Below are 24,577 nucleotides of genomic sequence, written 5' to 3'. Positions count from 1 at the left end.
ACGTACATGTAGACAAACATACACACACAATACACACAACTAGAGAGACACATACAGGTACCCAGCTAACAACAAACATTCCCACAACTGTAGAGAACGTTCCCTTAATGTCAAATAGAACTTGGTTACCATGTTCTCAGAATGCTATATATTAATGTTCTAGACACGTTTCATAGGAACGTTGCAAGAACACTCATGTGTCCAGTTTTCTGTTGGTTAGGAGAATATTCCATCAACGTCCCACAAAACATACACAGAACATGGTTGCCATGTTCTCAGAACATACACTCTTAGAAAAAAAGGTGCTATCTAGAACTTAAAACGGTTCTTCAGCTGTCCCCCATAGGATAACCCTTTGAAGAACCCTTGTTGGTTCCAGGTAGAACCCTTTTGGTTCCAAGTAGAAACCTTTGGGTTTCATATAGAACTCTTTTCCACAGAGAGTTCAACATGGAACCCAAAATGGTTTTACCTTGAACCAAAAAAGGTTTTACCTGGAACCAAAAAGGGTTATGCTATGGGGAAAAGTGGAAAACCCCTATTAGAACCCTTTTTTCTAAGTGTAAGATATTAGTGTTCTAGGCAAGAAACATACGTGTCAATGTCCCACCAAACATAGATATTGCAAGCCGAAGAACACCATCTCAACCGTGAAGCGCGGGGGTGGCAGCATTATATTGTGGGGGTGCTTTGCAGCAGGAGGGACTGGTGCACTTCACAAAATAGATGGCATCATGAGGTAGGAAAATTTGGATATATTGCAACATCTCAGACATCAGTCAGGAAGTTAAAGTGTGGTGCAAATGGGTCTTCCAAATGGACAACGACCCCAAGCATACTTCCAAAGTTGTGGCAAAATGGCTTAAGGACAGCAAAGTCAAGGTATTGGAGTGGCCATCACAAAGCCCTGACCTCAATCCCTTTGAACATTTGTGGGCAGAGTTGAAAAGGTATGTGCAAGCAAGGAGGCCTACAAACCTAACTCAGTTACAACAGCTCTGTCAGGAGGAATGGGACAAAAATTCCCCCAACTTATTGTGGAAAGCTTGTGGAAGGCTACCCAAAACGTTTGACCCAAGTTAAACCATTTTAAGGCAATGCTACCAAATACTAATTGAGTGTATGTAAACTTCTGACCCACTGGGAATGTGATGAAAGAAATAAAAGCTGAAATAAATCACTCTCTCTAATATTATTCTGACATTTCACATTCTTAAAATTAAGTGGTGATCCTAACTGACCTAAAACAGGGAATGTTTACTACGATTAAATGCCAGGAATTGTGGAAAAACTGAGTTTAAATGTATTTGGCTAAGGTGTATGTAAACTTCCGACTTCAACTGTACATTTGCCATATATTTGCCATATATTTTTAACTGTGCTGTTTCACAAAAGTTCTGAACCTATATACATTTTACAGACACAGTATATACTCTCACATTCTTAGCAGTTTCCCTAACTAATGGAAAACCTTAGGGGAACATTACGGGTAACATAACAAAAATGTTCTCTCTCCCTAGAATTGTTAGCTGGGTAGGGTTCTGGCGGCTCTGTTATTGTGTGGGGTGTATTTTCCTGGCATGGTTTAGGTCCACAACGTAAACTGCAGTAAATACAAAGCTGAAGGGTTTGATGAGCATAAATGATGTAAACCGTATGCCATGACCATCTCAGTCACCAGATCTTAAACCAATTCGAAGAATTATGGGACATTCTAGAGAGTTACCTGAGACACACCAAATTATGGAATACACAGAATATGGTTGCCATGTTCTCAGAACATAGTATTTTAATGTTCTAGACATGTTTCATGGGAACATTGCAAGAATATTTGTGTCCCCCCACAAAAAAATGTACACATCACGTCACTGTTGCTGAGCCAATCAAGGCACGGATTGGTGAACAACTGATCCATTCATATCGCTTTGTCTATTGGCAAGGGATACTTTTAATATACAGTGTTTTTACACGTTTTCACACTTGATTACATTGTGCATTTTATACGGTAATTATTAATCAACTTGTCTTCACCTGGGATTTGAACTCACAATCTCCTGGTTCATACTCCGATCTTTCCCGCTATGGTATGACACCATGTCCATGTCAAGTATTGGTTAATATGACTATTCTGATCATTGATTTGATTGACCTATTTCAGCTATTTAAGGCCTTTCTTTATAGTTGTCTAATGTTGGTTGGGCATATTAACATGTTTTAATGATACTCCTGAATCACTGATCGATAAAATATATTTTCTTGTGTGCACTTTTAACAGAGCTGAGATTTACTTCAAAGTGCATTCACCCTATTGCTTACACCTATCAAGTTGTTTCATCTACATAAGTGTAATGCCTAGGGAGGAGGGGTTAGGGTTTCTTCTGGACAGGGCCTAACTCTACTGGCCCAATAAGCACATGCCTATGAGAACCCTTATTGGGACAGTGTTCAGTTCGTTCCTCATTGGTGCTTGTGGCCTGGGAGGCTGGCCTTTTTGAGTTCCTCTGTCCAGTGTCTGTGTTCTTTTGCCCATCTTAATCTTTTATTTTTATTGGCCAGTCTGAGATTATGGCCTTTTTCTTTGCAACTCTGCCGAGAAGGCCAGCATCCCAGAGTCGCCTCTTCACTGTTGACGTTGAGACTGGTGTTTTGCGGGTACTATTTAATGAAGCTGCCAGTTGAGGACTTCTGAGGCGTCTCTTTCTCAAACTAGACACTCTAATGTACTTGTCTTTATGCTCAGTTGTGTACTGGGGCCTCCCACTCCTCTTTCTATTCTGGTTAGGGCCAGTTTGTGCTGTTCTGTGAAGGGGGTAGTACACAGCGTTGTACAAGATCGTCAGTTTCATGGCAATTTCTCGCATGGACTAGCCTTCATTTCTCAGAACAAGAATAGTCTGACGAGTTTCATCAGAGAAGTCTTTGTTTCTGGCCATTTTGAGCCTGTAATGGAACCCACAAATGCTGATGCTCCAGATACTCAACTAGTCTAAAGAAGGCCAGTTTTATTGCTTCTTTAATCAGGACAAAAGTTTTCACCTGCGCTAACATTATTGCAAAAGGATTTTCTAATGATCAATTAGCCTTTTAAAATGATAAACTTGGATTAGCTAACACAACGTGCCATTGGAACATAGGAGTGATGGTTGATGATAATGGGCCTCTGTACGCCTATGTAGATATTCCATTAAAAAATCTGCCATTTCCAGCTACAATAGTCATTTACAATGTCTACACCTTGTTTCTGATCAATTTGATGTTATTTTAATGGACAAAAGAAAATGGCTTTTCTTAAAAAAAAGAAGATTTCTAAGTGACCCCAAACTTTTGAACTGTAGTATATACTTCCATAACGGTAGTGTATATACTTTGATAGAGTGGGGATTGGAACCAGGTGCCTCCTGGACGACGGCCTCCATGGCTTCGGTCTCTGCATGCGAGAAAGGGTAGATGTGCCCCCGTGGGAGGGTAGAACCAGACAGTAGATCGATAGTGCAGTCCCATGGGCGATGAGGGGGCAGGCACGTGGCACGAGTCTTCGAAAAGGCCACCTGTAGGTCCCGGTACTCCTCCTGGATATGGACGTGGGTGGCCTGGTCCGGACTTTCCACGGAGGTGGCACAGATTGACACATCAGACACATCCCCTGGCACTCCTGCGACCAACCCAACAACCTCCTCTCTGTCCACGATATTCTGGGGTAATTCAGCTGTATCCATGGGAAACCTAAAACTACGGGGTGTGCAGGAGATTCTAAGCTGAAGAAAGTGATCCGTTCATGGTGGTTGTGACCAACTGTGAGGGAAATTGGAATCGTGGTCTGGCGCACCAGTCCTTTTGAAATCAAATCAAATTTTATTTGTCACATACACATGGTTAGCAGATGTTAATGCGAGTGTAGCGAAATGCTTGTGCTTCTAGTTCCGACAATGCAGTAATAACCAACAAGTAATCTAACTAACAATTCCAAAACTACTATCTTATACACAGTGTAAGGGGATAAAGAATATGTACATAAGGATATATGAATGAGTGATGGTACAGAGCGGCATAGGCAAGATACAGTAGATGGTATCGAGTACAGTATATACATATGAGATGAGTATGTAAACAAAGTGGCATAGTTAAAGTGGCTAGTGATACATGTATTACATAAGGATGCAGTCGATGATATAGGGTACAGTATATACGTATGCATATGAGATGAATAATGTAGGGTAAGTAACATTATATAAGGTAGCATTGTTTAAAGTGGCTAGTGATATATTTACATCATTTCCCATCAATTCCCATTATTAAAGTGGCTGGAGTTGAGACAGTGTCCGTGTCAGTGTGTTGGCAGCAGCCACTCAATGTTAGTGGTGGCTGTTTAACAGTCTGATGGCCTTGAGATAGAAGCTGTTTTTCAGTCTCTCGGTCCCAGCTTTGATGCACCTGTACTGACCTCGCCTTCTGGATGATAGCGGGGTGAACAGGCAGTGGCTCGGGTGGTTGATGTCCTTGATGATCTTTATGGCCTTCCTGTAACATCGGATGGTGTAGGTGTCCTGGAGGGCAGGTAGTTTGCCCCCGGTGATGCGTTGTGCAGACCTCACTACCCTCTGGAGAGCCTTACGGTTGAGGGCGGAGCAGTTGCCGTACCAGGCGGTGATACAGCCCGCCAGGATGCTCTCGATTGTGCATCTGTAGAAGTTTGTGAGTGCTTTTGGTGACAAGCCAAATTTCTTCAGCCTCCTGAGGTTGAAGAGGCGCTGCTGCGCCTTCTTCACGATGCTGTCTGTGTGAGTGGACCAGTTCAGTTTGTCTGTGATGTGTATGCCGAGGAACTTAAAACTTGCTACCCTCTCCACTACTGTTCCATCGATGTGGATAGGGGGTGTTCCCTCTGCTGTTTCCTGAAGTCCACAATAATCTCCTTAGTTTTGTTGACGTTGAGTGTGAGGTTATTTTCCTGACACCACACTCCGAGGGCCCTCACCTCCTCCCTGTAGGCCAGGGGTGTCAAAGTCAAATGGACGGAGGGCCAAATAAAAAAATCAGCTACAAGACGAGGGCCGGACTGTTCGAATGTTCATTGAAAAATTTTTAAATGACGCATATAGTCTAGTGAACCTAATTGAACCTACTGAAAACCTAACAAATATATTACAATATGATCAGATAAATAAAGCAATATTTTCTTATGGCTCTGTCAGTAATCTTTAATTTTCAACAGACACAAAAGACAAATTTCCTTTATATAAATATCCCCATAACATGAACATTAAATGAAAGAAACCGGTATTCAAGGCACCATCAGTAGACTATATTTTCTATTTTAGCAAAAGTGGGCTAAATTTACTTCAAAGAAAAAACAATAATAGCAATTTTCTATCATCCACTCAACTGAAATATTTTTAAAATATAATTGGATTGAAATATAAAAAAATAAAGTGCAAAAATCTATTAATCAAAAACAACACTTTGTTTAAGGAGAAGTAACATGCAGTGAAAACAAATATTAAATTTTAACTTTTAAACTTGAACTGAGTAAAAACTCTAAATATGTGATTGCACAGTAATGTTCACTTGTTTGAGGTTGAGGGTGATACTTGGTGGTGTCCCATCTTTTCCACAAGTTCATCAATGTTCGGGGTAAGGCTCTGAGCTGAAGAAATCCTCAGAATTGAGTGGAGGTGTTCAGCAGTAAGTCGACTTCTGTGTGATGTTTTGTTCAGGTTCATCAAAGAAAACAGTTGTTCACACAGGTATGTGCTGCCAAACATAGACAACGTTTGAGCAGCCTGGATGCGCAGCTGGGGCATTGTGCCGGGAGGAAACGGGCGAACTCCGCAGCACCCACTGCCGCATATTTTGCCCTCAGTGCATCATTGCATTGGAGGTCAATCAACTCCATTTGGAGGTTTGGTGGTGAGCTTTCCACGTCAACAGCAAATGGGTTACCGAGCAGTTCCAACCTGCTTTTTGTGCTTCAAAGTCAGCAAATCGGCGTCGAAAGTCAGCGGCAAGCATACCTATTTTATCAGCCAACTGTGTGCTCGGGAACGCACTGGTAGAGAGCTTCTCTTTCATGGTCTGGCAGCTGGGAAAGTGGCTCAAATTTTCTTTCCGCATCTCGTCTCCCACAGAGTCAGTTTGGTTTTAAATGCCTTCACTGTACTGTACATATCAGAGATGACACGATCCCGACCCTGCAGCTGCAAGTTTATTGCATTCAGATGACTCGTAATGTCACACAGAAAAGCCATTTCACACAGAAACATTTCGTCTCGGAGTTGTGTTGTGTCTTTCCCTTTGCTGTCCAAGAACAGACAAATCTCCTGAGCTCGAAACATCTTTGAAGCACCTTTCCCTGGCTTAGCCATCGCACCTCTGTGTGATAAGGCAAATCACCATGCTCCGTTTCTAACTCCGTCAGAAATGCCTTGAACTGGCGGTGATTCAAACCTTTGGCTCTGATAAAGTTAACTGTGCGCGTGATGATGCTCATTACATGCTCCATTTTCAAGGCTTTACCGCACAACGCTTCCTGGTGTATGATACAATGATAAGCTGTCAGCTCACCTGTCGCGTTTTCCTCTTGCATCTTTTCCCGTATCTTCGCCACCAGTCCGCTCCTGTGTCCACACATCGCAGGTGCTCCGTCGGTTGTCAAACCCACGAGTTTTCCCAAGGCAGCTCCATCTCATTTACACATCTTGACACCTCTTCATACAAATCATGCCCCGTAGTTGTGCCATGCATAGGACGTAAAGCCAAAAACTCCTCTGTCACGCTTAGGTTGGAGTCCACTCCGCGGATGAAAATTGACAACTGGGCAATGTCAGAAATGTCGGTGCTCTCATCCACAGCCAAGGAATATGCAATAAAATCTTTTCCCTTTTTCACAAGCTGCTCTTTTAGATTGATGGACAACTGGTCTACTCTCTCGGCAATGGTGTTTCTGCTCAGACTCACATTTAAAAAGAGTTGCCTTTTTCTGGGCAAACTTCGTCACAAACTTTAATCATGCAGTTTTTGATGAAATCCCCCTCCGTAAATGGCCGGGCTGATTTAGCGATCTCTTCTGCCAAAATAAAACTGGCCTTGACAGCAGCCTGGCCTTGTGATTTGGCTTTTTTTGAACAGAGCCTGTCGAGATTTGAGGCCTCGTTTTAATTCCTCTGCCTTTTGTAGCCTTTGTTCCATGTCCATATTCTTGTTTTTGTCCGCGTGTTTCGTTTCATAATGTCGTCTCAGATTATACTCTTTCAGTACCGCCACACTTTCTCCACACAGAAGACACACAGGTTTTCCAGCTACCTTCGTGAACATATACTCCGACTCCCACCTTGTTTGAAACCCCCGGTTCTCAGTATCCACCTTCCGTTTTGCCATTTTTGATGGGTATCTGAAAGTTAATTTTACTGTGATGCTGACGACTGCTGTGCCAATAAATATTGAAATGAAGCAGCCTACTGCTCGGTGCGTCACCTTTGCATTGTGGGAAATGTAGTATTGGTGCGTGTAAAAGATCTGCGGGCTGCCGGCTTGCTGCGGGCCGGTTCTAATAATAAATCAAGATCATCCCAGGGGCCGTAAAAAACCTTCTTGCGGGCCGGATGTGGCCCGCGGGCCTTGACTCTGACATATGTGCTGTAGGCCGTCTCGTCGTTGTTGGTAATCAAGCCTACCACTGTTGTGTCATCCGCAAACTTGATGATTGAGTTGGAGGCGTGCGTGGCCACGCAGTCGTGGGTGAACAGGGAGTACAGGAGAGGGCTCAGAACGCACCCTTGTGGGGCCCCCGTGTTGAGGATCAGCGGGGGAGGAGATGTTGTTGCCTACCCTCACCACCTGGGGGCGGCCCGTCAGGAAGTCCAGTACCCAGTTGCACAGGGCGGGGTCGAGACCCAGGGTCTCGTGCTTGATGACGAGCTTGGAGGGTACTATGGTGTTGAATGCCGAGCTGTAGTCGATGAACAGCATTCTCACATAGGTATTCCTCTTGTCCAGATGGCTTAGGGCAGTGTGCAGTGTGGTTGAGATTGCATCGTCTGTGGACCTATTTGGGCGGTAAGCAAATTGGAGTGGGTCTAGGGTGTCAGGTAGGGTGGAGGTGATATGGTCCTTGACTAGTCTCTCAAAGCACTTCATGATGACGGAAGTGAGTGCTACGGGGCGGTAGTCGTTTAGCTCAGTTACCTTAGCTTTCTTGGGAACAGGAACAATGGTGGCCCTCTTGAAGCATGTGGGAACAGCAGACTGGTATAGGGATTGATTGAATATATCCGTAAACACACCGGCCAGCTGGTCTGCGCATGCTCTGAGGGCGCGGCTGGGGATGCCGTCTGGGCCTGCAGCCTTGCGAGGGTTAACACGTTTAAATGTCTTACTCACCTCGGCTGCAGTGAAGGAGAGACCGCATGTTTTCGTTGCAGGCCGTGTCAGTGGCACTGTATTGTCTAGGGGGAAGGTTGTCTAGGGCAAGGACTGGGATAGGGGGTTGTAAAGGGACTAGAGGAATGCGTAATGATAAGGCCACTGACCGGTCTAGGAAATTTCCTGCAACACCTGATTCCACTAGGGCAGAACTCAGTGGACAGAGAGAAGCAAGACACGTCCACGCCTACTTGTGAAGGTGCAGAAGCGCTCCTCGCCCTGTCGCTTCCTTGCCTGGTTCTCCTTCTGGGACAGGTGTTCCAGGGGTGGTCTGACTCCCCGCAGTAGGAGTAAAAGACCCTGTTGAAACCCCGCGGGGAGCTGGGAAGGTGGTGTTGTAGCCTGCAGTTGGCGTACGGCCAAAGCGATGGCTTGTGTGACAAACAGGCTGGTGAGCCAAAGCAAAGGTTGGTGTGACAAACAGTTGACCAATCACAGACGAAGGGGCATAGACTTCGGTTCCGGAAACATCGGCAGGCCTCGATTAAAAAAAGGTGTGTGCCCGAACACCCAGCAAAACCCTTACCGAAGTCCAAAACGAACAAAATGTTGTCATAATATATGCACAAACTCTTCCGAACTGTTTTGTCTGGGAAGCACTTGGACGTTTTTAGGGGGCCTGGCCTGCCCTACCGTACCCCCTTGCCCGTACAAATAAACTATTGAAATACATATAATTTATTTCACGAAACGCGTGCTGACAGAAAGAAACAATAATCTCAGATAAAGCATCCGAGCGAGTGAAACAGGCTAGTAGGCTAGTTGATAGGCTAGTTGATACAATGTTGCAAGTTCGCGGATTTATTTAATACAATGCTAGCTCAAGTAAAGACAGATAGAGAGGCAGACAGGCTGAGTAGAGAGATTAATGTGGTTAAAAGATCCGGAATTTTCATGAGGATAATCTCTGCTGTTTTTATTTTTTGTCTTTAGGCTTATGTATTTTACTTAGTTGACGATGGAAGTTATACGCTTACTGCTGCATTGGCCTATAGGAAAATATTTTGTTGAACCGCCAATCGATCAGTGTGTCAATGTGTTAAATGGCTGGTGCTCTTGCATTAGTTGAATTTTAACTTTTAGATATTTGCCATTTTAATTCAGATTTTAACGATTAACCACGTGACAAGGATTGAGAAATGAAAATGTTAGTATTGAAATTAAACTGTTCCACGAAAATGCGCATATGAAAATCATAACTGGCAAAGAGATTGGTAGAAATGGTATTATAAATTGTAAGCTTCCCCAAACTTGAAACTCACGCGCCGCCTATGGTCTTTACTGTAATATCCATTCGAAAATGTGTGCAAGCTCATGCAGGAGGTCCCATGAAAAGAATGTGCCCCTCTATAGAAATCAAATTCCCATCCAACTAATTCGTTATGGCCCCAGCGATGCACCTATCTGATCTAATTAAAATAAGTTTCTTAATGACAGATGTTTGTTCTACATGGTATGTGGTGTCGAGTTCAAAAATAGAATGGAGTTCTTTTTGAGATGCTCAGCTATATACAGTTGAAGTCGGAAGTTTACATACACCTTAGCCAAATAAATTTAAACTCAGTTTTTCACAATTCCTGACATTTAATCCTAGTAAATTCCCTGTCTTTGGTCAGTTAGGATCACCACTTTATTTTGAGAATGTGAAATGTCAGAATAATAGTAGAGAGAATGATTTATTTCAGCTTTTATTTCTTTCATCACATTCCCAGTGGGTCAGAAGTTTACATACACTCAATTAGTATTTGGTAACATTGCCTTTAAATTGTTTAACTTAGGTCAAATGTTTTGGGTAGCCTTCCTGCTTTGCCTTGGCTGTGTGCTTAGGGTTGTTGTCCTGTTGGAAGGTGAACCTTTGCCCCAGTCTGAGATCCTTACCTCTCTGGAGCAGGTTTTCATCAAGGAGCTCTCTGTACTTTGCCACAATCCTGACTAATTTCCCAGTCCCAGGCCAAAGACTTCAATCTTTGTTTCATCAGACTAGATGAATCTTGTTTCTCATGGTCTGTCCAAGCGGGCTGTCATGTGCCTTTTACTGAGGAGTGGCTTCCTGTCCCTACCGCTGAAAAACAGCCCCACAGCATGATGCTGTCACCTCCATGCTTCACTGTAGGGATGGTACCAGATCTGTACTTTGCTCCGTTCCCTTGACCCTGACTAGTCTCCCAGTCCCTACCTCTGAAAAACAGCCGCACAGCATGATGCTGCCTCCACCATGCTTCACCATAGGGATGGTACCAGTTTCCAAGTGTGACGCTTGGCATTCAGGCCAAAGATTTCTATCATGGTTTCATCAGACCAGAGAATCCTTTAGGTGCCTTTTGGCAAACTCAATGGGAACAGGATGCACCTGAGCTCAATTTTGAGTCTCATAGCAAAGGGTCTGAATACTTATGTAAATAAACTATTTGTTTTATATTTTTAATACATTTGCAACCACTTTTAAAAACCTGTTTTTGCTTTGTCATTATGGGGTATTGTGTGTAGATTGATGAAAAAAACTGTAATCAATTTTAGAATAAGTCTGTAATGCAACAAAATGTGGAAAAATCAAGGGGTCTGAAAATTTTCCAAATGCACTCTAAATGAACATGCACAATGTAATCATGCATTTCAAGTATGTAAGATAAAAACACTATGTTAAAATCCCTGTGTGTGAGTATCCCTTGCCAACAAACAAAAAGAGTTGTGAATCACCAATCAGGCCCTTGATGGGCTTGGCCGTAGTAATTAAGGCATGATATGTATTGATTATTTTTTGGGGAAAACAAGGGACCATCAGGTGACATCCTGACTGATACACGAGAAATGTTCTTGCAACGGTCCCATGAAACATGTTTCAAACTTTAATATCTTACGTTCTGAGAACATGGCAACCATGTTCTGTGTATGTTTGATGTCACATCAATTGAATATTCTCCTAACCCTCAGAAAACTGGACACAGGAATGTTCTTGCAACATTCTGATGAAATGTGCTTGGAACAGTAATGTCTTATATCTTGTATATTCTAAGAACATTGGAACATAGATAGAATGTTCCCCTAATTAACAGAAAACTGGACACTCAAACATTAGGGTAACATTACGGGTAACTTTACAAAATATGTTCTCTCCCTAGAATTGTTAGCTTGGTGTGGCGTACACATATTCACTGTGAAGCACAGGGATATTACTGTAAAAGCCTACCATATTGACACAATTTGGATATGCTTTGATTATACTGGGATTCTTGTTTTTTGCAGGACGAGCCTGATTCCGTGTGACTCCAACATTTTGGCCAAAAACCTGTCAATCCCTCTCGTCAACCAATGGCAACAGCCCTACAACAATCATGACGATGGCAAGCTCTTTCGCAGGTGTGACTACATCCTCCCAGCAAAATGCTTGTCTTTGTACTGCATCTATGTAGCAACAGTTTGGTTTAATTAGTTCCTAAATTCATAAAGAGGTTATTTTGTTGATCAGTCAATTGAAATAAGGAGGAAAAGGTGCAGCCAATTATGTTTGTTTTTTAAATATTTGTCTGCTTGGCCTTGAAACACGACAGAACTTTCAGATTGAAATTAACGATATGAGGTAGATATGATTGTTTGTCATGTAGAATCGGGGATCGTGTCAGCGCTGAGAGAGCGAGAGGGAGTGTGAAAAAAAGAACGAGAGTATATTTTCTATGTCCCCATATGCCTGTAGGAGGAGCTTCCCCAGCACAGAGCTGCTGTCAGTGGTCAGCCTGGACTCCGACTCCCAGAATACAGCAGGGCAGCAGAATGGAGAGGCGTGGTGCACAGCAGGTGCTGTAGTCACACACTCATACACACTACCCGTATTGTTCACAAATAAGGATACATGCCATTACACCACACACAGACAGCAATGCATCTATGGAGCCATGGACACATGCATGCATAAGCTCGCCACACACACAAGCGTGCAGAAATTATGCACGTGCACACGCTATGCTCTCATAAATATAAAACCATGAACACACCTACAGCTAACACACATTTCATGTTGGTTTTGACAACATATGTCCTTCCCCTAGATAAAGACTACACCCCTTCCATGATGGTCCTGTGTGGTTCTCTAAACTCCCTGCCCAGCTGCAAGTCCCTGGCAAGCCTTAAGTCCAGTGAGTGCCTGGTCCACATCAGCACAGACAACAGCCCTGCCCTCTCTCCCAGCTAGAGGGCACCAAAGAACGACTGCCATTCACAAACACTGGGAGACACAGGTCAACCCAACATGAGAAACCTGGGTCGTGTTCATTAAGCACCAAATGGGTGAAGACAAACTGAAACAGGGAGGGACTCCCTGGACTTGTCAAAAAAATAAACACAAATGTTTTTTCTTCTGCTGTCAAAAGGAGGACGATGTTCCCCCTCAATAAACCTTTAAATTCCCTTTATTCCACCCTCATTCCTCAAATCCAACGCTCTCTCATTTCAAAACACTGTCATTCTATATGACCGTCTCATCTCTGACTGAAAAGCCTGTCTATCACATGCATCTCCAATCGTGTCAAAAAAGAAAACCAACCAGAAGAGCAGTACTGCCCAAACCCTTCAATTCCACTGTCTTTCAATGTCTTTACTCGGCTGAACTACGCATCATCTCCTATAGATGGGAAATATGGTTGCTTACTTGAAAACATAGCCATTACACAATTACAGATCGTAATTGACAATTTACAGCAACTACAAACATGTATCTCTCCCGTTGACCAAAACATTTCACCTCCCTAGAGGGTTGTACTGTAGAATTAAAACTATCTGTCTGTGTTCGTCTGTCTCTGTCTTCAGTCTTGCAAGTCTGTCGGTAGTAGTATCGGTACTAGTATCTACTTTCTGCCTACTGTGAACTCTTGCAGTGCAGGGCTTTGAACTGTCAGGGCTACCTTGACACCATTCAGAAGCTTAGCCATTTTTTGGGGTTGCCATATTACACCTGACGTGGCATTATTACAAGTCTGTTAGCACAAGCTAACATTGAGGGATGCAAAAGGGTTTGTATTATATCATTTCTAAACATACAGTAGTGGCCACTCTGATTGTGAAGAATAAATTAGCAGTGCTTCAAATGACCAAGTAAGTATCAATGAAGCTTTGGGCCCGACTCAGTCAATTCAGTTATCCAGGTTTTCAGGATATGGCGAAAATGAAATTGCTCTTGTACTGCACGAATGCATGGAATTTAAGTGTGGGAAACAACCAGAGACATAACTGCATATCAATTCAAGGCTGTGTTGCTGAGCAGGACGGATGTTGCCTTTCACTTATCCTTCTGACCTGGATTGAATTGTTTTGATTGAATTGTCTGTCTGTCTATGAGTGCGTTTTTGTGTGAGTGTAGGACTTACTTGTATGAGTATTGGATGTTGCAATTTTTTGGGGGGTGTATGCTATTTATTTTGTATTATGATGAATTCCCATTATACTTACTCGTTTTATTTAACTTCATGTAGATAGCCATCTCATCCCAGGTGTTGGGAGTTTGGATGTATGTCATTTAAAACAGCAATAAAACAACCTTTTTTGTTAAACATTACATTGCTTGTGTTGTTGCTAAAGTACTAAAGTATGGTACAGTTCCTTCAGAAAGTATTCACACCTCTTGACCTTTTCCACAATTCCACAATCAAGTCACATGGACTCTGTGTGAAATAATAGTTTTTAACATGATTATTGAATGACTACCTCATCGTTGTACCCCACATTTATCAATTATCTGTAAGGTCCCTCAGTTGAGCAGTGAATTTCAAACACAGATTCAACCAAAGACCAGGGAGGTTTTCCAATGCCTCCCAAATAAAGGTAACTATTGGAAGATGGGTAAAAACAAAAAAAGCAGACATTGAATATCCCTTTGAGCATGGTGAAGTTAATAATTACACTTTGATGGTGTACTAATACACATAGTCACTACAAAGATACAGGTGTCCTTCCGAACTCAGTTGCTGGAGAGGAAGGAAACCCCTCAGGGATTTCACCATGAGGCCAATGGTAACTTTAAAACAGTTACAGAGTTTAATGGCTGTGATAGGAGAAAACCGAGGATGGATAAACAACATTGTAGTTACTCCACAATACTAACCTCAATTACAGAGTGAAAAGGAAGCCTGTACAGAATACAACTATTTCAAAACATGCATCCTGTTTGCAATAATGCACTAAAGTAAAACTGTAAAGAAAATTGGATTGGAAATTAACTTCATGTCCTGAATACAAAGTGTTATGTTTGGAGCAAATACAACACATCACCGAGTACCACTCTTCATATTTTCAAGCATGATGGTGGCTGCATCATGCTATGGTTATGCTTGTCATTGGCAACGACTAAGGAGTTTTTTGGGATAAAAATAAACAGAATAGAGATAAGCCCATGTCACGACATTGCCGAAGTCGGTCCCTCTCCTTGTTCGGGCGGTGTTCGGCGGTCGATGTCACCGATGTCACCGATCTTCTAGCCATCACTGATCCATTTTTCATTTTCCATTGGTTTTGTCTTGTCTTCCTTCACACCTGGTTCCAATCCCATCAATTACATGTTGTGTATTTAACCCTCTGTTTCCCCTCATGTCCTTGTCGGAGATTGTTTTATTGTATGTGACTGTGCTAGTATTTGTTGTCGTGCGACAGGTTTTGTACCCACTTTGTTATTTTTATATATTTTGGTTTTTGGAGTTTGGTCAGCACTTATTAAAAGACTCCGTTTATACCAACAATCCAGGTGTGCATAGCTCTTACATGATGACCAGACGGCACAGGTGACATCGCACACATGTTGATTTTGGCCCCCCACACCAGCCACAATCAGGACACTCAGGTTGAAGTATCAAAGTCTGAACCAACTATATTAATTTGGGGACATGTCAAAAAGCATTAAACATTTAGAGTAATTTAGCTAGCTAGCTTGCTGTTGCTAGCTAATTTGTCCTGGGATATAAACATTAGGTTGTTATTTTACTTTAAATGCACAAGGTCCTCTATGCTGACAATTAATCCACAGATAAAATGGTGAACCGAGTAGAAATCTCTCCTCTTTCAGGCTTCTTCTTTGGACTTTATATGGCGGTTGGCAACCAACGTTAAGGTGCATCACCACAACCAACTGGACTGAAGTGTGGGTCTCAGTGCAATGATTGATATACTGTATTATTGACTGTATGTTTGTTTTACTCCATGTGTAACTCTGTGTCGTTGTATCTGTCGAACTGCTTTGCTTTATCTTGGCCAGGTCGCAATTGTAAATGAGAACTTGTTCTCAACTTGCCTACCTGGTTAAATAAAGGTCAAATAAATCAAATAAAATTGATAACATGCATATATATGTACATTTATTTTGCAATGCTCATGGTGTGGTCAGCATGTTAGAGAATTACCCAGAAAGACTCACAGCTGTAATCGCTGCCAAAGGTGATTTTAACATGTATTGACTCGGGTGTGAATACTTATTTATTTAAATGTGATATTTCTGTTTTTTTTTTTTTTTTAATACATTTGAAAAAAAAATTTAAAACGTGTTTTCACTATGTCATTATGGGTTGTGTGTAGTTGGCTGAGAAAAACATATTTAATACATTTTGAATTCAGGTTGTAACACAGCAACATGTGGAATAAGTCTAGGGGTATGAGTACCTTTTGAAGGTACTATATGTTGACTTATTGCATTTGCTATGTCACAATATAATGTTATCTCTACTGTAGTGCATGACCCATATCCATTCTTCTTCTTGAATGATATGTGTCTTTGTGTCATACAGGTTCAAATATGGGTTCTAGTTCTGAAAGACGTGCCAGTTTGTACGAGCCTGATTTAAAAGTTATCTTGCATTGTTTTCAGTGCATTTTCTTATTTGACCTGAATGGAAGTACAAAATGCTATGATGAGACAATGCTCTGTTATGTTTCCGCCATTCGCCATTAAGTTCAAAATTAGACCCTTAAGATCTAAGAGAACCAATACTGTTGTGTACTTCACCAAACCTACCAGATCTTCCCCTTTTGTGGTCTTCCTCCTTTTTTATTCTAACTTTTATTAAACCAACACCCCTCCCCTTTACAAAAGGAACCAGACGAACAAAGACTGGGTCAGAGGATAGAGTCATTCATTCATTAGCACAGTCAAACAGACCTCTATGTCTGTTTGACTACAGCAAACAACTGCTGTAGGTCTCTCGTGGAAGATGGTAATATAGGATGTTGAGGAGTGAGGACACATTCCTGGTTGACATACTGTCCTATTAGTTCCCTAGGTATAACCCAATGATGTATACACACACACTCACACTCGCACACACATCTATGGTATGACCCCATGTGGGCTATGCTCTATAGGTTATGGAAGGTTTGCGAAGGGTAAGTGATTTTCTGTCATGACACTTTTTGACTTGTGAGGTCAGCAACACAAGACATGCAGTATGTACACTGTGTGCGTGGACATGAGGTAGTAAGCATGACCCTTTGTGATAATGCTGCTCATTCACTCCCTCCCATTTCAGGGAGGCCGATGCAATGGCCTGTTATCTCTGGTGTAGGTTGAAGTTCCACTTGAATTGCTGATCTAGGGTCAGTTTTGCTTTGTACCTACCAGTGGGTAACCTTTAAATATTGGTTGATTAATGCTGATCTAGAATTTGTGGTTAAAGGCTACTACTTCTGGTTTGAGTGTTATCTCTATCCCCTCTCCGGTCACAGCATTGGCACTCCCTCTCTCACAGCTCAGGGAAAGTTATCTATCACAACGCACACTGTCACACACCACCCATGTTCCACAATCGCCCTTCTGCGGAGATACACCTCGTTGTCCGCCCTCAGACACAAACACACTAACACACTGATTACATAAGAGTGAGCCCGTTATTAGAATGAATGAAGATATGCTCATGCAGTGAATTAATTCATTAATAATGGATGTATAGATGAATGTCATATTGTCATATGACTGTCCATTGTGCACAACAAATATTATTTCAGGATTTCAGGTTAAAAGTCATTTTAAACAACAATATTGAAATGCAACATTTTATACGCTTGAATAGCCTAGGCTATGTGATAAGATTTTGAATCAGTGTCCAGTTTGATTATCCCAGTCTTGAAACAAAAACAAGAGAACGTTCAAATCAATATGACAAATGAATTGGGCAGTGACATGTTTTTTCTGTCACAGTGATCGATTGGTAGTGAGTTGCTCAATGGGCTTATGGTAATACATTTCACTAACCAACCAAATCTCAGATTCAAAACTGGACCCACCCCGCATAATTACATCCACACGAGCGTGAAAGTTGTTTGAGTTGGCGTCAATCAACAACGCAAGAAACTCCACCGTGACCACCTCAACTTAGTTGGTGATCAGAATAAGTTCCACTGCGAATAATTATGATGATATATCGTTTACTAAGAAGACTCGTGATATGTAGTTTATTAACTTACTGAGGTTGGACTGCTTCCTTCTTTGACAAAAGTGCTGCAATTGCTCAGTATCGTCACAAAGGAACTCTGCTGGCTGGCTAGCTAGCTAACTCGCACGAGCAAAGAAGATCCATTTAACTATTTCTTAGGCATAGCCTAAGTTAGAACACTATCTACCCAATAAAAACACGCACTGACTTGAATAGTTATCAACGTGAAGGTAGCTAAGATCTCAGAGGGAACAGGTAGCCGCTGTTTTAGCTTGAGTGAGACCTCCCCAATCAAGTTCTGGAAGTTGGGTATTCTAGCATTTACCAGAAATCCAACGAGAGCTAACTAAAACCTTGAGTTGCAGCCGTCTTGGGAAGATGTCTTGCCGAAGCGGAGTCAGCCAGACCCGGGGAGACACTTCTGGTCCACAGCCTTTGAGAGCAACAGTTCCATTCCAGCTGCACAGCAAAGCACAGACCAGCTTGAAAAATGGCAAGTCCGGTATGGTAAACACAGACAGTACAGATATAGCTAGCTAAGGTTACCTACATGTTTTGATTTTCATTGAGTATCTCATTCAACATAAACCCAAACAAACAGTGGTAGAAATGAGCTTGGGTGAGAAAATAAGGTCTTGCAATTATACTGTTAATTGTTCATTTATGGTAACTGCTTTCAAAAGTTATGCTTTCATCCGATGACAACCAGTGAAATGTACAACAGAACAATTTAATAATTGCCTGCCAAAGGAAATGGTTGAAACAATGTTACACCCATTCAACCATCCAATGCTGAATAAGGTCACTTGAACAAAAACAGACAAAATGGCTGTAATATACAGCAATTACTAATATTACTCTATGCTACATAACTTAGATTGTATGACTTAATTTGAAACTGTCATATAACAGTGGTAGTAATACAGCTGTACTCTTGGAACCTTCCGGCAACAGTTACTAGTTAAAACAGGTTGAACACCTTTCTGGGCTTCATGAATTATCAGTCTCCCCATCACCAAATACAACTAAAAGAAGTGTAATGGGATTCTACACTAACTTTTTCCACTGGTGGCACCAGCACATGATTTGGTCCACACACTTGTTTTAACAAAAAAAATGATACTTGACCTAGTATGAGTTCTATAATGTGCCCTCATTCCGTACAGAACCAGGCTTAACAATGACTATTCATCTTTTAAATTACCATGCCCTTGTTCTTACATTGATTTGGATAGATTTACTGTAACGGCAAAGAAAAGAGACTGCTCAAATAAAGTGCAAAATGTATTTATTGCAGATGTCGACGGTTGTTCTTTTCTGAGAAATCCTCTAGAGAGCAGAATTTCAAAAACAATTTTGTTTTTCAGTGTCAATCAACAGTGCGTAAAACTACATCGGGTGACCATTTATGAGGTCTGGGAGAAATGTCTTATTTTTTGTTGTGTGTTACTGTTTAATTCAGGTGCACACCAGCCAGACAGTTGTTTGACAAGCAGTGTTTCTGTAGCGCACATTGTAGTTACCTTTTTAATTGCCTTTCCATCTACCCTAGAACGGTTAGGCTATCAATAGCATCGTTAATGGCTACGCAAAGTAGTGGACATATAGGTCCTATGCTCACTGCACATGCAATTGAAAGATACTGGCCCCAAAATATTTAATTACTGGCCCGGTCAAGATCTGCCTGGAAAGTGAATGATGCGTTCATCATTTAAATAGCAGGTGATTTTATTTATATTGAGCTCGTAAATATTGACAAGTCAAATTCAAGGAATTTCAAATACTTTTTCATTTTTATATCTAATTGTTTTAGCCTATAGGGGAAAAATGTATGCAAAATGGTATGCATTACCGCTTTTAAGAATATATATATGGGCTCCCGAGTGGCGCAGAGGTCTAAGGCACTGCATCTCGGTGCTAGAGGTGTCACTACAGACTCTGGTTTGATTCCAGGCTGTATCACAACTGGCCGTGATTGGAAGTCCCGTAGGGTGGCGCCCAATTTGCCCAGCATCGTTAGGGTTTGGCCGGGGTAGGCCGTCATTGTAAATAAGAATTTGTTCTTAACTGACTTGCTAGTTAAATAAATATGAGATATATATATTCTTTATAGGCCTACCCAATGCATTGACATTCTCATTATTTTTACATTCTAACATTTCAGAATGTGGGCTTTGCCTGATTTAAATGGGGTTGAGGTCAGAGCTCTGTGCATGCCAGTCAAGTTCTTCCACAGCGGGCTCGACAAACCATTTCTCCATGGACCTCGCTTTGTGCAATGGGGCATTGTCATGCTGAAACAGGGAAGGGCCTTCCCCAAACTGTTGCCACAAAGTTGGAAGCACTGAATCATCTCGAATGTCGTTGTATGCTGTAGCGTTAGGATTTCCCTTCACTGGAACAAAGGGGCCTAGCCTGAAAACAGCCCCAGACCATTGTTCATCCTCCACCAAACTTTACACTTCACACTATGCATTGGGGCAGGTAGCATTTTTCCTGCATCCGCCAAACCCAGATTCGTCCATCGGCCTGCCAGATGGTGAAGTGAGTTCACTCCAGAGAACGTGTTAACACTGCTCTAGAGTCCAATGGCGACGAGCTCTACACCACTCTAGCTGACGTTTGGCATTGCGCATGGTGATCTTGGGCTTGTGTGCGGCTGCTCGGCAATTGAAACCCATGAAGCTCCCGCCGAACTGTTCTTGCAATTGGCATTGAGGAGTGTTTCTGTCAGTTATAATGCCCTTTTGTGGGGAAAGACACATTCTGAATTGGCTGGGCCCGGCTCCCCAGTGGTTTGGCACTGGCTGCTAAGTGGGTGGGCCTATGCCCTCCAAGGCCCACCAATGGTTACACACCTGCCTAGTTGTGAAATCCATAGATTTGGGCCCAATTTATTTATTTCAATGGACTGATTTCCTTATATGAACTGTAACTCAGTAAAATCTCTGAAATTGTTGCATGTTGTGTTTCTATGCATGATAAAATTCTCCTCCTTTCATTATCAGAGAAGAAGACCAAAGCGCGACAGGTGACCCCTGGGATGCGGCGGACACTCTCTCTGGATGCCATTGTGGGCCCCTACCTGCAGGGCCACTGGCCCAAAGAGCCCGAGGGCCAGGCAGGCCTCTGCAGGAAGAACCAATCAACCCAGGTGACTACCTCCCATTGAATTCTCTGACAATATCCTTTTGTTATATTTCCTCCATTTTGTATCTGAATGGGGAAAGTCAAAGTTTTTTATTTAAGTTCAGGGATGGTAGTTATAGATGTTCTGCTAGTTAGGCTTTGTTAGGAACATTAAGTTATATGTATGTATAATAAAAACAGACAAAATTATCTACAATAGGCTATGCCTACATCATTCGACTCATGTTTTGAGATTAATAATAGCCAGCACAAGTGACCGTAAATTACCTGTAAAGGTATTTGTCTAGGCTTTGGAGAGGTTGCATTTAGGTCTGGGCTTGTAGCAGAGGATTGAGAGTGAGCGAAAAGGCAAGTACTGAGAGACAAAAAAATGAGTGTTAGGTGGTGGTTCTGCTCTCTGAAGGAGTGAGAACCACAGTCGTGTGAACATGTCTGGAGTCAGCTGACAGGGCCTTTTTTTGTTGCGCAGCAGGCTGCACCCATCCTATCTGTGTGCTTGCGCTCTGCAGGGACTCGCCACTAGCCCACATCCTCTCCCTCTTTCTCCATTTCTCTGAGGCTTGAGAGGCAGCAAGCAGACTAGGTGTGTGTGTAGGGGTACGGTGTGAGTCTCTTACCTCAAGCCCTTATGCTCTGCTCTCTCTCTGCAAAGATTTGTGTTTTCAACACCGTATGCATGATGTAATGTCACTTAAGCATAAAGCATATCTAGTAATAGATGATGGACATGACACAATGTGTCTTACATGTCCCCTCTGTCCTAGTCAAAAGGTCAATGTTGCACGTTATTAGACATTATTCAATGCCCTAAACATAAAAATAAAAAAAACATTGAAGACACCAATGCACTTATGTGTTTTTTAACTTGCATTAGGCATGGATAAAATGTTTTTGATTCCATGTGGTGAACCCCTCATGACATGGAATAACGTGTGACTTGGGAAGATGATAATGATGACACTGCTCTTCCTCCTCCAGACGCCTGACTCGTGGTCAGACGAGGCTTCGAACAGGAAAGGCAGCGAAGGGCACAAACGCTCAGCATCGTGGGGCAGTGCTGAGCACCTACAGGAGGCATGTAATACACTGACACCCACTCACATCGCATGAAATCACAAGTGTTTGTGTGAGAACAGGAGTTGAAATCTCTTAGGTCTCAAAAAGACAGACGGGTTGCAAAACTCCCGGTAAATTCACCAAAGTTAGCACATTGTTTGGACATTTTGGTCATTAAGGAAATCATGGAAACTTTGGTTATTTATACATTTACATTTAAGTCATTTAGCAGACGCTCTTATCCAGAGCGACTTACAAATTGGTGCATTCACCTTATGACCTCCAGTGGAACAGTAGTGCATCTAAATCTTTTCAGGGGGAGGGGGGGTGAGAGGGATTACTTTATCCTATCCTAGGTATTCCTTAAAGAGGTGGGGTTTCAGGTGTCTCCGGAAGGTGGTGATTGACTCCGCTGTCCTGGCGTCGTGAGGGAGTTTGTTCCACCATTGGGGGGCCAGAGCAGCGAACAGTTTTGACTGGGCTGAGCGGGAACTGTACTTTATTTATATTTGAATAATAAAACAAAATATATTAGGGATGTAACGATTGACCGATGCGCATTAGTCCCCGATTTTTAAATGTTTAAGATACAAGTGTGTGGGTCCGTGGACCCCAAACCGTTCCAAATGTAGCATGCATTGGTCAGAAAATGGATTCAAATGTTACAAATTGCCGATTCGTATTTTGGCTCCTATTACATTATTTCTACCTTCTGGAAATACCTCATCTTTTGTGACAAGTGATGTCAAACTGCATGTAACTGTGTTGAGTCATTGATCTACAAGTCATTTTGCATGCCCCACAACCCCAGGCAATAAATGGCTTATGTGATATTAGGCTTTATTAGTTTTGACAACCTACGTAATTTGCTAGGTTATTGTTAATCGATGTGCTGTTGAAATTGTGTTTTGCCGGTATTAAAGTAGCTACCGGAGAGACAACTGTCATCTGGTTATACCTGCTTTACAGGGCTTACAATACATTTTATTTGAATGTTCACGTACACCATCAGCAATTGTTTGAAGCAAAACTACCAAAACTATCAGTGTATATGGTCATTTTTAGATATACAGGTTAAAGTTACAACATTTTATAGACAGCAATCCCTTTTGAGAGGTGCTCTGAGTGGCCAAAGCGAGAGGAGCAGACAATATCACTCTGTAGAAACTTCCAAGTGTTCAGAACCAGTTGATTTGCGATAAGGGGGTGAAATCCAAAGTTGTGCGATATATTCATTGCCTACAGTGCATTAGGATCCAGATCCTTTCCCTTTTCAAAACATTTTTACGTTACAGCCTTATTGTAAAATGGTTTAAAAGATTTCCCTCATCAATCTACACACAACACCCCATAATTACAAAGCAAAAATAGGTTTTTAGAAATGTTTGCAAATTTATAAAATAAAAACTGATACCTTATTTACATACGAATTCAGAGGAATTGTCCGTAGAGCTCCGTGACATGATTGTGTCGAGGCACAGATCTGGGGAAGGGTAACATCACATTTCTGCAGCATTGAAGGTCCCCAAGAACACTGTGACCTCAATCATTCTTCAATGGAAGAAGTTTGGAACCACCATGACTTCCTAGAGCTGGCAACCTGGCCAAACTGAGCAATCGGGGGAGAAGTGCCTTTGTAAGCGAGGTGACCAGGAACCCGATGGTCACTCTGACAGAGCTCCACAGTTTCTCTGTGGCGATGGGTGAACCTTCCAGAAGGACAACCATCTCTGCAGCACTCCAATCAGGCCTTTATAGTAGAGTGGCTAGACGGAAGCCCCTCAGTAAAAGGCACATGACAGGCCTCTTTGAGTTTGCCAAAAAGCACCTAAAGGACTCAGGCCATGAGAAACAAGATTCTCTAGTCTGATGAAACCAAGATTGAACTCTTTGGCCTGAAAGCGTCACGTCTGGAGGAAACCTGGCACCATCCCTACGTTGGAGCGTGGTGGTGGTGGCAGCATGTTGTGGGGATTTATTTCAGGGACTGAGAGACCAGCCAGGATCGAGGGAAAGATTAATGGAGCAAAGTACTGAGAGGTCCTTGATGAAACCTGCTCAGGACCTCAGACCAGGGCAAAGGTTCACCTTCCAACAGGACAACGACCCTAAGCACACAGCCAAGACAATGCAGGAGTGGCATCGGGACAAGTATCTCAATGTCCTTCAGTGGTCCAGCCAGAGCCCGGACTTGAACCCAATCGAACATCTCTGGAGATACCTGAAAACAGCTGTGCTGCGATGTTCCAAATCCAAACTGACAGAGCCTGAGGCCCTGCAGAGAAGAATGGGAGAAACTCCCCAAATACAGGTGTTTCAAGCTTGTAGCGTCATACCCAAGAAGACTTGAGGCTGTAATTGCTGACGAAGGCGCTTCAACAATTGTGGGCGGCAGGTAGCGTAGTGGTTAGAGCGTTAGGCCATTAACCGAAAGGCTGGTGGATCGAATCCCCGAGCTGACGAGGTAAAAAATCTGTCGTTCAGCTCCTGAACAAGGCAGTTGACCCACTGTTTCTAGGCTGTCATTGTAAATAATAATTTGTTCTTAACTG

At 42.4% G+C, this 24,577-nt stretch overlaps 2 protein-coding genes across 3 annotated transcripts in view; both read left to right on the top strand.

The window, feature by feature from the left end:
• rundc3ab (RUN domain containing 3Ab) overlaps window positions 1–13,963 on the top strand; it is a 35,626-nt gene extending 21,663 nt beyond the window's left edge. Inside the window, exons 9-11 of the mRNA XM_029629687.2 lie at window positions 11,662–11,775; window positions 12,110–12,210; window positions 12,462–13,963. Coding sequence (XP_029485547.1) covers window positions 11,662–11,775; window positions 12,110–12,210; window positions 12,462–12,604 — 358 coding nt within the window. The 3' untranslated portion in view covers window positions 12,605–13,963. The remainder of the gene's footprint in view (window positions 1–11,661; window positions 11,776–12,109; window positions 12,211–12,461) is intronic.
• A 3,728-nt stretch (window positions 13,964–17,691) lies between these two features.
• LOC115106700 (protein FAM117A-like) overlaps window positions 17,692–24,577 on the top strand; it is a 32,922-nt gene continuing 26,036 nt past the window's right edge. Inside the window, exons 1-3 of one of the 2 annotated variants that reach the window (XM_029629686.2) lie at window positions 17,692–18,312; window positions 20,828–20,973; window positions 21,948–22,043. In XM_029629686.2, coding sequence (XP_029485546.1) covers window positions 18,198–18,312; window positions 20,828–20,973; window positions 21,948–22,043 — 357 coding nt within the window. In that variant the 5' untranslated portion in view covers window positions 17,692–18,197. Of the gene's footprint in view, window positions 18,322–20,827; window positions 20,974–21,947; window positions 22,044–24,577 lie in introns of both variants that reach the window. The other variant, XM_029629685.2, reaches the window with a different exon arrangement.

Source organism: Oncorhynchus nerka, linkage group LG23, assembly GCF_034236695.1.
Source record: "Oncorhynchus nerka isolate Pitt River linkage group LG23, Oner_Uvic_2.0, whole genome shotgun sequence".
In the NCBI taxonomy this organism is placed as follows: Eukaryota; Metazoa; Chordata; class Actinopteri; order Salmoniformes; family Salmonidae; genus Oncorhynchus; species Oncorhynchus nerka.
This window is presented reverse-complemented; position numbering and strand designations above follow the sequence as displayed.